This window comes from Octopus bimaculoides, chromosome 4 (assembly GCF_001194135.2).
Source record: "Octopus bimaculoides isolate UCB-OBI-ISO-001 chromosome 4, ASM119413v2, whole genome shotgun sequence".
NCBI classification, from domain to species: domain Eukaryota; kingdom Metazoa; phylum Mollusca; class Cephalopoda; order Octopoda; family Octopodidae; genus Octopus; species Octopus bimaculoides.
In genome coordinates, this window is record NC_068984.1 from 56,288,358 (window position 1) to 56,304,550 (window position 16,193).

The 16,193-nt window shown below is 32.3% G+C and overlaps 2 protein-coding genes across 7 annotated transcripts in view; one reads left to right on the forward strand and one right to left on the reverse strand.

Annotated features, from left to right (window-relative positions):
• The window catches only part of LOC106877900 (dipeptidyl peptidase 4), a 611,833-nt gene extending 599,985 nt beyond the window's left edge, over positions 1–11,848 (forward strand). For all 4 annotated transcript variants that reach the window (XM_014926948.2, XM_014926949.2, XM_014926950.2 and 1 more), the window contains exons 24-25: positions 356–429; positions 3,115–11,848. In XM_014926948.2, the coding sequence (XP_014782434.1) occupies positions 356–429; positions 3,115–3,279 (239 nt within the window). In that variant the 3' untranslated portion in view covers positions 3,280–11,848. The remainder of the gene's footprint in view (positions 1–355; positions 430–3,114) is intronic.
• Positions 11,849–14,242: 2,394 nt separating this feature from the next.
• The window catches only part of LOC106877899 (uncharacterized), a 52,979-nt gene continuing 51,028 nt past the window's right edge, over positions 14,243–16,193 (reverse strand). For all 3 annotated transcript variants that reach the window (XM_052967079.1, XM_052967080.1, XM_014926947.1), the window contains 2 exons: positions 15,443–15,556; positions 14,243–14,508 (listed from right to left, as the gene is read on the reverse strand). In XM_052967079.1, coding sequence (XP_052823039.1) covers positions 14,379–14,508; positions 15,443–15,556 — 244 coding nt within the window. In that variant the 3' untranslated portion in view covers positions 14,243–14,378. The remainder of the gene's footprint in view (positions 14,509–15,442; positions 15,557–16,193) is intronic.

Here is a 16,193-nt window from a genome sequence, read left to right on the forward strand (position 1 = left end):
AGTTAGTGGAATAGTTTCATTTTTAAAGTGAAAGTATTTGACATGAGTGTTTTTGTTTCACTTTTGACACGTAATACTTAAATAGTGGAGGAGATATTATGTTGCCGTGTGCTCGAACTCTGCAAGAAGTTAATAATTTTTTTTGACTAAAACACAACTGGAACCCTAAGTAAGGCATGTGTAAAATTTGAATGAAATTGGTTGCGTAGTTCTCGAGTTTTAGGGATTCACACACACAGACAGACAGACAGACAGATAGACAGACACACATTCTCATTTTTATATATATAGATAGATGAACAATTAAAACAATTGTCATAACTAAATTAATGCTTTCTCATTTTAATTTTTCCAGATAATGTCCATTTCCAGCATTCAGCACAACTTATTAAAGCTTTGACCAATGCCAATATCTATTTCAGAACTCAGGTAAGATTGTTTCAAATATAACCGTATATTTAATTGAATCTTCCATCATCATGTCAAAAGAAAGTGATTTTTATTCTTAATATTAAAATTAGCAGCTGCTAAAACCAGTTGTTTTTCTTTCTCACTTGGTCTCCAGTGATCTAATAATCAGTATAAGTATCAAAAGGCAATTTATATATCCAACTTAACATGGATGACTTGTTAGAATGCAGAATACTGCAGTATTCTCTTTGAGAGATAAAAGTAATAACATATATCATAGCTGGTTATTTGTGACATCATTGACTGGAAAGACTCTATACTCTATATATCATATAAGTAAGGTTTGTCTGGTATGTGGTCACCAGACACCTGCTACTGAAGAAGTGCGATACACTGGAATCATGTGATCTAGCAGCTCAAGTACCTATACCAGATGATTCTTATCTGTTACAATATATATCTGTGCCTTTGTGCACCATGGCATCATGCATCTTTATGAGAGAATCTTTCAAAGTGAATACTGCAATATCTTGGTGTGTATTCTGACAAAACATTCACATTAAGTTGGATATAAAGATTGCTTTTCATACTAATACTGTTTCTGTTGCTAATAATTATATATAGATATTAATCAAAGTGTATGGTATTATATATCCATTACAGCCAATATCCATTATGGCCAATTGGTTTCGCACCAGAGATTCAACAGACTATTAGGTAATACTCCAATTATGTAACGCTGTGCTCTTCAGAGGTAGCAGCTATGGAATGAAATGTGGCGACTGCTCTCTATTGTTGGAGGTTAATAGACACATCCAGTTTGTAGTTGCTGTGCAAAACATGATGAAACAAAATGAGCAGGTGTTAAGTTAAGAGTTATGTCCCTTGGTATTAAAACATCATTTCTGGGGTGCTTTTGCTGCAAGTCGGTGAGAGTTTTCTGGAAATGAGTGTACCTTTAAAGTTGATGCTCCTGTGGAAATGGAAAATGTGTTGTGGTATTATATGTATAGCCTTTGCTGGTGGGTGGCGGGCATACACATCGGTGTTCGTTAGTGCGTTTTCTTTCTATTATGTTTTGGTTAAATTCTTGGGGCAATTATGTATGCATGCAGCATGTGTAGGGGTACAATTCTTGTGGGGGCTTATATTGGGGAGTGATGGAAAAAATCCGTTGGGTCAGTGTCTGCAGTTCAGGGGTGTGTGTGCTTGTGGGTTCATTTGTGTATCTTCTGGACAAACTATTTGCTGGTCTCCCCGGTATTAGTGAAGCGCTGAAGTTGGGGGACTGGTGATTATAGTTGTGATGGGGTACACATGTATGATAAGATTTACTTCCTTTCATGTGGGCAAGTATTAAAAATTTCACTTCTGCTGTTCAGGTAGACATCTAGGTGTTGGGAGCACATTAAAATCCACTTTCTCAGCCAGCCATAATCCGGATTTCCTACAGCTATGGAAGTATGCTCCACTTTAAGCTGTGCTCAAAGGCACTTTTTTTTCAACAACCATACATGCTTGGCTAGGGTTGTGGAATTATGTTTCTGCAGGATATTGAAGGAGGACTTGTGGTTGATATAGATTGTGAAGAGACCTTCGTTTGCTATCACATTCTTTCACACATTTGGTTCCCATTGGAATATTGCTGTTATCTCAGCTTTGTATACAACAGTCTCCATATTATAGAGAAGATGTGATTTTTTTTTTGTCTCTCATTCACATCTAACTTTGCATTCAAAATAATAATTTTTCTATCGTCTTGGCCTAACAGCCCTTACCATTTGTTTTCACTGTTCTGTCTTGTTTTTACTGTCTTCACCTAGGTCAACTTTGCCTTTCATCCTTTCAGGGTCGATAAATTAAGTACCAGTTGCATACTGGGGTCGATCTAACTGACTGCCCCTCACCCCTAAAAATTTTGCGCCTTGTGCCCAGAGTAGAAAAGAATATATTTTACATCGGCGCTACTAATAGGGTCCAGAGTTTTGATGCACTTATTTCTACCTATGGTTTAGTGGTTAATATGCTCCTTATTCTAAACAGTGTTGCTATTTGATATATTTTAAATATTAATATTATTTTCCTATTATGTCCATTATTAGTGTACCTACTGTTGCTATAATTGCATTGACTTCTATTATTATGCATATTTAATCTGGTAGTTGTATTATTACCATAGTGCATACACAAATCAGAGCTAACTCCATGATGATGGCTGTCATTCTTTGTAGTATCAAGATTATTACCTGTACACTTTCTACTAGTATGTAAGTTATTATTTTTCTGGTGTTTCAAATAGATACAGTATTTGGGAAGGTAGGTAATTCTGTCAACTTATTCAGTTTGAACTAAGGTTTCAATGTAATATTCAGAGTTTTGGTTGAATATTTCTTCATTAGCCAAAAGCATGGATATCTTGGTAGAAACATTATTCATTATTGACCTAATTACATGTCAAGGATGGTTTGATAGTCGGTTCATATACTTCAGATGCTCATTGGGTTTATGATATGACCTATGCAGGCCAGAATCAAGATCCAATGTAACATCCTGGAAACAAACTATCCTCTGGTTACTGTCAAATGCTTAAAATGTCTGAACAATTTTTTTTTATATTTCAAATGAACTTTACATTCACTGTTCCACTGTCACATTGTCATTATTGATTATCATTGTTGTCATCTTCTATTGTCTATATTTCAGATTTACACTGATGAACAGCACAGTCTGAACACAGGCAATACTTACAGACATTTACATGAAACCATGGAAGATTTTCTCTTGGAGTGTTTTAATGGAAAATCTAAGAAATTTGATAAGAAAACAAAGAAACAGGAAAAACTTTCAGCAAAACAGGAGGATGAATAATAACTGTACTCCATTTAATTTTCTGGAAGAAAACTTTGTAAATGGAGTCTGTTCCTTTAATTTTTCAAACTAACCTTATCATTTACTAAGTTATTATTTTTACTATTAATACAAGCTATCGTTTCATTTAATTAGTTATTTAATAAAATGCCTGAAATGGTCACAACTTAAATGCAATATTGAAATCAGTGTCTTAAGTTTTCAATTATAAATATCAGAATATTAAGATAAACAGTTAAACAGATAAAACACTTGCTCTAAATGGTTTAAGTATATATCTAAAAAGAGAGAATATTTGTTCATCTTTTTTCACACTATATATTCAGTTTAGCGTACTAATTTTTACTAATTATTTAGTCCAGATTCTAAGGATCTTAATATGATTTAATCTATGTTATATTAAGTTAGCAGTATTCGAAAAACCAAGTATATTTAGATAATAGTAAACCAGACTAGTTTCTATAAAGTAAATGAACTCTTAAGATAGCTGTATTGCCAAAATAGTTTGACTAATTATTTGTATCAAGTGTAATTAATTAGTCTACATTTGTTTTTACTAAAATGCATCATAATGTGAATGTAACAAATTATTTTACATCCATTATTTACCTTAAGAGCAGGGTTTTTCGTTTTGTTACTTACTAAATGCTAATCTCACCCCACCCAAGAATATTCATTTTCAAGAAGTTTTGCTGATAAATCTGTTTCATTGAATATCAGCTCTGAATCTAATGGTTTTCTTATAATGTCAATATATTTATATATGTATACAATATGTATATTTTTTTTTATATTTAATCTAATGAAATAAGCATGTTTAACTTAAGCACAGTAACTTTACACTCACTTTAATTCTTTAATTCTTATACAAAACTGTCAAATCAACACATTAAAAAAATTTATTTAATTTAAATAATGATATTTTTAAAATCTAGGTAATTGATTTCTGAATGATTAAAGCTCAATAAATAGACAATAATTCACTTACAGCGTTGAATTAGTGGGAAAATTATCAAAGTCGCTTCCATTAAAAAATATGTTAAAAATTAAAAAAAAAAGAATATGTTATAACTTATGATATTTTTCATCTGAAAGCTTTAAGGGTTTGGTTACTAACATATATTTTGACTTAACACCTTCATTTACATCGATATTTTATTTAGTTGTTATTGTTGTTGTTTTTTTTGTTTTTTTTTGTTATATGTTTTATTTATATTTCCAAAAATATTGAAATTCATTCATAATTTGTTATCAAAACAAATTCTAATAACTAACTTCCTTGTAGAGGTTAAGATTATTTAATTGTTTTCAAGATGACTTTGAGATGGTATTAGTAAGATTAACCCTTTTGATACCAACCGGCATGAAACCACCTCTGGCTCTGTAGTACAAATTTCTTGTTTTCAAAAGTTCTGAATTAAAATCTTCCACCAAACCTTAGTCACAATTTATGTTCCTAAGACTAGTTTAATGATAACTAAGTTATTTTACTAAATTCTATGTTATATTTAAAATTAATTGAAAGAAACTCAGAGCATCTCAACAAAAATATGGTAACAAGAGGGTTAATTAGTAAGCTGGCATATTTTTATGTCCTGCATCAGTCATTCTAATAAATTATCACAGAATAGCACCAAATCTTAGTTTCATAATTTTGTAAACTATTTTAATTATTTCATTTCAAAATTCAATTTTATTTTCTTTAAAGTTAAACTTGAGATTAAAAAGATTTAAAATCTAAGTTTACCTTCCAATTTAAATATATTTAGTATTTTCATTAATTCTAAGATTTAATTATTTTTTCACCTCTTTTCCACATTTTCCCTTCTCCCATACATGTCATGTCCACATTGAACTATAGTTTTTCATTCATAATTTTCTCTTTTCCTCTTCACCACCATGTGCAAATACATACACACACACACACACACACACACACACACATCTGATACATATATCCTTTCCATTCATCATTTCTTCATTCTCTAAGAAATATGTATAAAGAATTGATTTAACAAACTCTACTGGTGATATTTCTTATTTATTACTCAAGATCAAAGCATGCCTTGTTTTTTTTTTGTGCTTTTTTTTCAATATTTTTCTTTTTATTATTTTCTTTATATCCCACCTATTTTATGTATTTTTAAAGAAGCTAAACCATTGCTTTTTTTTTTTATTCCAAACATAAAATTTCTAGGCAAAAAAGAAAGAATAAATTATTCAATATTTATTGTAATATAATCCAGTATGAAATACATTTTATACTTTTGCTCTAAAGCATCAAACAAAATGCCTTGCAGTATTTGTTCTGGCTTTTTACTTCTGAATTCAAATCCCACTGAGGTCAACTTTGCCTTTCATCCTTCTGGGGTTGATAAAATAAAGCACCAGCAATGTGCTGGGTTGATATAATTGACCGTTACCCTCCCCCAATATTTCTGGCCAAATGATTTTTAATGCTTGACAGTTTTATCTTAAGTTAAGAATGATTATTTATAATGTTGTATTATTATTATCATTATTATTATTATTATTATTATTATTATTATTATTATTATCATTATTATTTTATAAGGGCAGTGGATTGGCAAATTCGGTATCAATGTAGACAAAATACTTTTGTGGTATTTAGTTACATTTCTTTATGTCACAAGTTCAATTCCCACTGGGATTTACATTGCCTTTCATTCTTAAGGGATGAAAGTTGATAAAAAAAATACTACCAGTCAAGTACCAGAGGTCAATATAACTGACTAACTCCTCCCTAACTCCAAATTTGAGGTTTTGTGCCTATTTTAGAAATTATTTTTAAGGCAGAATCATTAGCACACCTGACAAATTGTTTCAGGGCATTTCATCTGTCTTTACATTCTGAGTTCAAATTCCACTGAGGTTGATGAAATAAGTACCAGTGAAGTACTGAGGTCAAAGAAATTGACTAGCCTCCTCCTACCAAAATTTGAAGCCTTGTGCCTATAGTACAAATGATGATTATTATCATTATTAAAACAAAAGAGAAGAAATCATTACAATTACATTATTAATTGTAAAACTTCAGTTGTTAATATCATTAGTGATAGCATCATTATGTATATCAAGAGGAGTTATGGTACTTGATGGTCCAGATAAAAATCCCAGCTAAGATTTCCACTCAGATAAAGAGGTTTGTATTAACTCTTCAGTTAAACCAGGTGTTTCCAAAGTGGGATGACACAAGTCAATAAAGATGTTGCATTCCTGAAGTTAAGAAGATAGAGTGACAAAGTTATGGAAACACTGGAAACCACAGGCTAAAACTACAGCACATTGCATTAAAATAAGAAGCTGATTGTTATGCTTCATTCCAGAAAATGATAACTCAAACACTGATATAAACAGTAGATATGCCCAGTAATTAAAAGCATCGTCCTTATGATCCATGAAACTCAGGGTTAATGAGTTTCATTGGTAAATTTTCACAGAAATAATGTTTCACACCATAATCAAAATTAATTCCAAAAATATTAAAAATTCAAGTAAATTCATTTAAATTAAAAACTAAAGGAAATAATGTTTGTGTTCTTTGAATTTATATTTTCAGTTTCTAGTTAAATTTTTGATAGTTACTTCATGAGTATTTAATTTGTGAATCATAGAAGATATATACATTTATAAAGAAAACGCTATGGTTAAACATTCAAAGAATCTATTAAAAAATATAAAACATACAATCATGATCTCATAACTACTTAATTGTATGCTGATAGTTATACTAAAGAATTCTCTAAAGCTTTGTGAAAGAGTACCAAATTTCAATATTTTAATAAGGAATATCCCATTAAATAGTGATCTCCATTTTGTATGATGGATTCACATTTTCTCTTTCTATTTACACATTTATCTACTTTATATCTACTATTTTATCTTCATAAATAGTTTTCTCTAATTCTCTAATCAACCCAATGCTTAACCCCAGCAGGAAAACTTTCTACTAGTACAGTATTGTATTGGCATTTGTCTGTTTTGGAAGACAATGGCAATGCTACAAAGTCATTTCTGTTTCACTAAGCATTTTTGGTAGTTGCTTAGCAGTGCTATTCTAGTGTAACAGACACTTCCACACTATCTTTACATATACAACAAGCTGAAGAGTATGATTGGTTATACCACCTCTGATGCAAGGGATCATGAGTTTTATCTACCACTGCCTTTCTGCTTAACAGTTTCAGCTTCAAGTTCTTTTTGCGCAAGTTCTTGGAGCACAGTAGCAGGCAAACTGTTCTTCAAGGTCTTCCAGCAAGCACTCCAAACAGGAGGTCTTTTGGGATGCAGCCGTCTTCCATCCAATGAACATGTTCAAGCCAGCTCTGGTAACATTAGTACACTATCTACCATTCTTGCAACTGCTGCAATTCTTCACAGTAAATTATATTATACAGTAAATTATATTATACTTTATAGAAGTAAAGTTCTATTGAAATTATTCTGAATTTGTCAACTCACTTCATGGTTAACCATTTTGTTTAGAAAATATTCTTATAGGAAAATGTTTAAAAATATTTTGAGCATTAGTTGAAGGCTTGTAGATTAAATTGCAAGTCAAGGATTATTATGTTATTTATTTAAATACAAATTTTCCTTTCACTTGTAATCCATTCTTTATATAACAGTAGAAAAAAAATTATATTATCCTACAAAACCTTACTACAGTTGTAGAAGGTCTGGAGAAAATAACAGGTGTTATTACTAGGAGTGGATATAAACAAATTGAAAGACTGAGTCTTCAACATTGTAAATGGACTAATTAAAATAAACATAATATAAAAATAATCAGTTGCAATGTTTTAACCAATTAAAATAAATACTTATTTTTTAAAATGCCATTTGGAAATTCCAACAATTATTGTTTTGAACTTTTAATTGATGTACAATAAACAGAAACTTCATTCTAATTCAGGAAATGAACTAACGATATGATGAAATAAATATGTAATCATTCAACAAATACATTTGTGAACTATGAAGCAATGTTATTGGACAAAACAAGAGAACATGTTTGGGGACCTTGGTTCAAATCCTACATGGATTGATTATGTCCCACCCCTGAAATATAAAAGAAAATGATCTTCTGTATAGAAAAAAATCCAATATACAGTGAGTAAAGTCTGTGATGCTCTTTTGATGCTGGTTGATGTGATTTCATTAACTTCATGGTTTCCAAAGCCTCAGAGAAAATCACAAAGATTATCATACTTCATCTTTCCTAAAATATATGCTCTCTATGTCAGCTCAGAAGTACACAAATGATTGAGTACTAATCTAGATGCTTTATGCTTTAATCATGAATCATCTCTGGCTGGAGTTAAATTTCTCTCTCTCTCTCTCTTGAAGTCAATAAAATTGTTTATATCTCTGTCCGTAAAAAAGATTGAGCTTTCGTGCAAAGGCAAGAATAAATCAAAATATAATAGGGCATAATAGACCTTGCAACACCATATCAATGTTCTAAAACCTGTATTTGTTATTCAACCTAGTCCTTACCCTTTTTAACCCCAATTCCTGTTGATTATAACATTATCTCTTCCTTATACTCATGTGCTTTCATATGTGCATTCATATTTCTGTACTACATATGTGTACATATGCACATACACATAGCATTTGATGATTAATCGATGGCAAAGGCAAAAACAACTAATCTAATGAATACTCAACTAAAAGGGGTAAATGATAAAAGAAAAATCTATTAAAATAAAATGGAAAGGAAAGAATAAAAATAGAAATCACCAAGAGTTTTGATTTATCATAATCTTGGTATACATTTATAATAGTTTAGTAATCTAAAAATAAAGTATAAAAAGACAGAAATCAATAGATGCTGGATTGAAAACTGGGGGAAAAAAACGTTGCTATTATAAGCAACATTAGCTGGCTAACAATAACTTGTAACTGTTGCCAAATATGTGGTTTCTGTCATGTAACAGTAAATTGGTTGTTTGTTACTAATGTAACAAGATGCTTGATGCTTTTGATTTAAAGAAACAGATCATCACTATTAGTTATTACCAATGATTGCAGAAAACTACTAACGCAAAATATAGCAGTAGCAAGTAATGTGAAACAATGTTTGCCAGACAGTAACCAGTTTCCTAACAATGATTGCTGGTAACCAGCAAATAAACTGTTTGCTAGTATAGTAACCACTGTACAAACCAATTATTGTTGGTATAGCAACCAGAAACCAAAAACAAAGATCGCTGTTATGGTAAGCACCAGCCAGATTAAAGATTGCTGGTATGGTGGTCACCAACAAAACAAATGATTCCAGATATGTTGACCATCAACCAACAATAAATGATTGCTGATAACAACAAATCAATGATTGCTTATATGGTAATTAATTGCTGCTTACTAACAGCTAATTGTTGGTAACAAGCAACCAAGCCAATAATTACTGGTACCTAATAACCAAGATTATTAGCAAACTACAACCAAAGTTTGTTGGTGACTAACAACCAAACCATTGGCTACTAACAGCGGTAACCAGTGGTTGTGTAAAGGAATAACTTTATCTATGGACTTTTATTATTGTATTTTGTTACTATATTAATTTTCTATTCTATTTTTCTGTTTATTCAAGCAGAAATTTATTGCATTTTATAAAATTATTTCCATTGCATTTAAAGACAAGTAGTTAGTTACAGGTTGTTTTACACACTCTTAGTTATTAAATACCTATATATGTGTGTGTATGTGTGTGTGTGTGTGTGTGTGTGTGTGAGTGACTGTGTGCATATATATGTATGTTACTATGTGTATATCTATGTGTGTATGTGTATATATATATATATATATATATATATATATATATACACACACACACCATGTAAATACTTTATTACATCTGTTTATGTCTACCTTTAGTTGGACAATGTGATATCATATGTTAAATGACACTAAAATGTCAAAGGAAAAATGAAAGTTATTCAATTAGAATCAAATTTAATGTGCAACCAATATTTTTTGTTCTTTGATTGTAATTATAGTTACTATTATTATTATCATTATTATTACTACCTGTATCATTATTTTATTTTTATTTTATTTTTCATTATATGATGAATTATGTAAATATCAATATGCATTTATATAATAGTAAATTAGTTTTCAATGTGTTTTTGTTGTTGTTTTTCTCATTTTATCTTTATTTTTTATATTTTCTTGATTGGCTTTAAATGTTCTTCAAAAATGTCCTAATACTAAATACTATTTGAAATTTTGACGTTGTTGTTGTTTTTTATTTGTTTGTTTTTTTTTAAAAACATTAAGTATTATTTTTATTGTCATCATCATCATTCATCATCACTTATTGAAATCATTTATTTATTGTAATTATCTTCATTACTGTAAATATTTAGAATGATTTGTAGTAATTGCTCCTATGGTATCACTATAAACAATTTCACATTACTTGTGTTCTTTTCACTGGCATATTTAACCCATTCACTATTGCAGGATTCTAGGAGCAAAATGAAAAAATAGAGTGAAAAAGGGGAAATAGAAAGATAAATCAAATTCTATATCAATATACAAGGTGGACGGATTAACAGAAACAGAGGTGAGACAGCAAAATACCTTGTGGTATTTAGTTATGTCCCTTTGTATTCTACGTTCAAGTATTGCCAAAGTTGACTTTGATATTCAGCCTTCAAAGGGTTAATAAATTCCAAGTCAAAATAATAACCAAAGTTGATTTTAGCCAATTGTATCTTCCCCACCATAATAAAAATTAAGACTTTGTATCAATGTTAAAATTCAATATATGACTACGACGAAAGGAGTGGTAGTTTGGAACAACATAACTCAGCAATAGAAATTTGCTGAAAGCATCGAAATGTCTTACTCGCAATTTCTTCTTATATTCCAACAAAAGAAGAAAAAAATATATAAAAAGTGGGAATCTTTTGTCTGATTTTTTTTTTTTAATTGTACAAGGACTATGTTTAAAAGAAAGTTTTGTACAAAAATAAACATGTTATTATTGGTAACACAATATAAGAGAATGATACCTCTACTACTACTAATAATAATATTGAGGGTAGGGTTTTAACACACAGATATCAGATTTTTTTCTTATTTTCAATTGCATAGCACATTGCCTGCTTACATCTTTAGATGCAAAAACTTGTTGACTTTTACTGTCTTTGGTTGAAACTTGGGTGCAGCTGGTATAAATTAAAGAAAAAGCAAAACATTTCACATTCCTCGAACCAGCAGAATAACTATTGTGCTTCCTTTTCACTTTAACTGAAGTGGTTTTAACCAGTGTTATAGTAATTGCACTTAATGTTTATTACACACATACACACACACACAGATGTTAATACATGTGCAAATTTGTCCTAGAATTATTCTGAACAGTGATATCATAGTTAATACTACTTTTTGTTAGTTTGACTGTTATTTTTTTCTCCTTTGGTTTTTCTTTTTATTTGGTCAATTCTGCCAGGAAGTTGAAGACTTTGTATGCTACTTGATATTTCACCATTTATTGTAAATACAGTATGATTAAATCTGTTTATGTGATGGACTTCATTTGTTATGTTGTCAATTTACTTTAATAGGTACATATATGGGCAAAATGCCTTCTGGTTCAAACCCCACTTAGGTCAACTAAGTCTTTTATCCATCCAATCCTATCCCCTAGAAAAGTGATCATACCAAAGAAGTACAAATCAGGAGCTGGGGTCCTTAAAGCTGCCTGCAACTGTCCTCAACTTTGTTCTGACACTTTCTGTGACAACACTTATTACTAAACTGTATCAGTCCTGGTGCTTTCTCTTGAACAAAATCAATTGTATGGAGAGAACTGATCCACAGTATGGGAAACTATTGGTCTTCTATACAACTTTGCTTCAAGGAATGCATTCTCTTCAAGAGCAGATCCATGATATGAAAGATGACTATGAAGATAGTTATCCATCACACCATGGAACTTAGGGGTTAATATTTTACAGTGAATGTGGTACTATAATTATATTCCATCTTTTCTTGAAAAGTTTAATTATACTTCCATCTTTTCTTGAAAAAGAAGCAAAACATAATAGATATGAAGCCAATGAAGTAAACTGAATGCAAGTAGTCACTCAGCCTACTAGAAACAGCAACCAAATCTCTTAAATTTCAAGTTACTATCTTTAGAAAAGAGACATATTCAACAATGTAGTCCTAAATATGCAAAAAAGACAGGTCTTAGTTGGAACTCCCTTTGACCATAGAGCTGCCTCATCAGGGCCAACTTTGCATTTAGTTAAAGAAAACATCCAGTGTTTGATCAAGTTTGTTTGAATTTGCCTGACTCAATTACATCTCCCATAGCAGACTTGCGTAACATTCCGCTTGATCACTTCTTCATGGTGTGTATCACGATCGCTACTTAGATTCTTTGCACAATGTTTGATCAAGCTCAATAACGATCTGTTAAGCAACAACTACCCCAAAAGTATACTATCCACTCCAATTATGAAGAAGAGAGAGGATGAGGCCAATAAACTGTCCACAGTCTGTCTACCCTATGTGAAAGGCCTCTCCGAAAAGATACAAAAGATATGCGACCCATATGACATCAGGAGAGTATTCAAGAGTAATACAACACTTCGCAAATATCTCCTTCGAGTAAAACCACCAATAGGTGACCAAGTCTGTAGTGGGGGGTGGATGCTCATAGAATGTTACCTCTAGAATAAGAATAACCTGGGCAATGTTCAGAAAGCTCCTATTCCTACTGGTGACAAAGGGCCTCTCGCTTAATGTGAAAGGTAGATTGTACGATGCATGTATGCAAACTGCTATGCTTCACAGCAGTGAAACATGGACTGTGACTGCTGAAGACATGCATAGGCTCGAAAGAAATGAAGCTAGCATGATCTGCTGGATGTGTAATGTCAGTGTGCACACACGACAGAGTGTAAGCTCCCTCAGAGAAATGTTGGATATAAGAAGCATCGGATGTGGCGTGCAAGAGAGACGTTTGTGTTGGTATGGTCATGTACTACGGATGGATGAGGATAGCTGTGTGAAGAAGTGCCACTCCCAAACAGTGGAAGGAATCTGGGATAGAGGGAGACCCATGTAGACATGGGATGAGGTGGTGAAGCATGACCTTCGAATATTGGGCCTCAGAGGCAATGACAAAAGACCAAAGCCTCTGGAGATATGTGGCAAGTAAAGCAAGTTCACAGCTGTAACCTACACCAGAGTCGCATAACCAGCCCACTCAAAAAGTACCTTGGATTGTAGGGCAACATGCTGTGCTTGAGAAGACCTATTGAGTCAAGTACATCAAAATCAAAATCAAATCAAATCACAATCAAATGGAAATTGTAGTTGTGGTCTCTGTGCCAGTGGCACGTAAAAAGCACCATCCGAATGTAGCTGATGCCAGTGCTTCCTTGACTGGCTCCCATGCCAGTGGCACGTAAAAAGCACCATCTGATCATGGTCGATGCAGCTCTCTCTTGCCCCTGTGCCGGTGACACATAAAAAAGCACCCACTACACTCTCAGAGTGGCTGGCATTAGGAAGGGTAGACTGGAGCCTGGTGCAGCCTCCTGGCTTCCCAGATCCCAATCAAACCGTCCAACCCATGCCTGCATGGAAAATGGACGTTAAACGATGATGATATATAAAGCATGATTTATTCATGATCGGAGTTGTTTAAAAACCAAGGTACTACTGTATTTCAGTTTGTATAGTTCTTTCAGTTTCCACCTACTATATCCAGTCCCAAGGATTTGGTCGCCCTAGGTCTATAGTAGAAGACACTTACTCAGGATGTTCTGCAGTGGTAGTGGTCTCCAAACACACTGTGGGGAAACAAACTTCTTAACTACACAACCTGTGCCTACTATTTTATCATTAGTAAATATACAAAAAACATAATACAAATATATTTAATATCAGCATAACATTACAGACACATATCTCAGAAGTATAGTTTATTCCAATGAATGAGTACAATGCAATCCATATAATGAAATGTATATAATGTACTGCTTTAAAGAAAGATGTAAAGTATTTAAATGATAATGCTTGAAATGTTTGAATTGCTTTAACACAGTCTAGCCAGGAATACATGTGCAATAAAGAGGAACAGAGAATAAGTCAAAAGTTGGTATCAAACTGGTTGAATTTTTCCAGGCCAGCAATGAAATTGTTCTGTTCCTTGATTCGCATTCAGTACAAAAACCCCTAAACAAAAACAAAGAGCAATGAAAATTATTTTAGATATTCATGTCCACACTCATTAGCAAATGTTATTTTAATACTCAAATATATTTTATGTGATGGGATTAAAAACTCTAATTGTATAATTACCACATCATGAATTTATTCTACAAATGCCAAAATTTACAAACTTAAAATTTTTTCTAACAAACATTAAGCCCCAAAATATAAAGAAGTATGTAACAGATAAAAAATGTTTTTCTATTGAGCTGACCATCTTTTCTCTGATTTCATTCTTAATATTCATTAAGCATTTATTCACCACTATACAGAAAATGTTGTCACATTTGGGCTGGAGCATCACCTGATGTCCTTTCTTTGACTTGACATCGACACATCAAACCTATAATCATTGTTCTGTGAAACATTGTTCTGCATCATATTCATGCCACTGTTGCTCATTTGGATGCACCTTTTCCACTCAGCATAGCTCTTAGGTTATGAAAACATTTTTCTTACTTTCCATCTTCATTTCATTTCCAAGATCCAGGAACAAAACAAAAAAAGAAGAATGGAAAAGGAGGAGGTGGAAGAGCTGGAGCAGGGAGGGTGAGAAATGGAAGAGGAAAGGTGAGGGAGGAAGGAGGGAAGAGAAGAAAGAGGAGAGAGGAGAAGAAAGAGGTAAGAAGGAGAGGAGAAGAAAGAGGAGAGGAAGTGGAAGAGGAGAAAGAGGAAGGGGAAGAATATGAAGAAAGAAGGAAGACTCAAAAGAAAGAACATGAAAAATTCAAAAACAATAATAAAGAAAAGAAACAAAAGAAATGACAACAAAGATGATAGAAAAAGAGAAAGAAGAAAAGAGAATAGAATGAAAAGTTACATGAAAGAAATATAGAAATGGTTGGGATGATAGATGGAAGAAGGATGAGAAGGGTATGTCTTTGATCTGTCTACTTACGTGCCTGAACATGTAACCCAAGGAATAACTTGGTACGCATCCTCAAAATGAATTATAGGTCTTTCTAATCCATCTAAATTTTGCAGGGCATCTAGCATTTGGAAAGAAGGTGTCCTAAGAACAAAAAATAAAGATTAGAATTTAATTGCAAGCAAACAGTGAAAAAAATTAGTTGACATAGATAAGGTGTTGTACTACCACCTGATGTAATTTCATGTATTATGATTTCAAACTCTTTAGAAAATGAAAGAACAAATATGTGGTTCAGAAGTTCACCTTGCAACCATGTGGTCTCCAATTCAATCTCACTATACAGCATTCTGAGCAGATATCTTCTACAATAGCCCTCGGTTGACCAATGCCATGTGAGTGAATTTGGTAGATGGAAACTGTAGCAAACCCAAGGTATACACATACACACACACACACACACACACTCACACGCACATACACAAACAAACAAACACACACACACACACACACATATATATCAAAGTAAGCACATAAATGTGAAACTGGGTGGGGAAAACAGTACTCGAATACCAGAGGAAGAGTAATATGCTTTATAATTATTAAAGCTGTAAAAACATCACAAAAATATCAGAAAAAACTGCTACTCAGAGTTTCTCGTTACCATTTGTCAGACAGTTTAGATTCTCAATTATTTTAACTCAGAGCACATGGCCTTAAAATTTTGGGGAGAAGGAGGCTAGTTGATTACATTGACCCCAGTGTGTACCTGATATATATA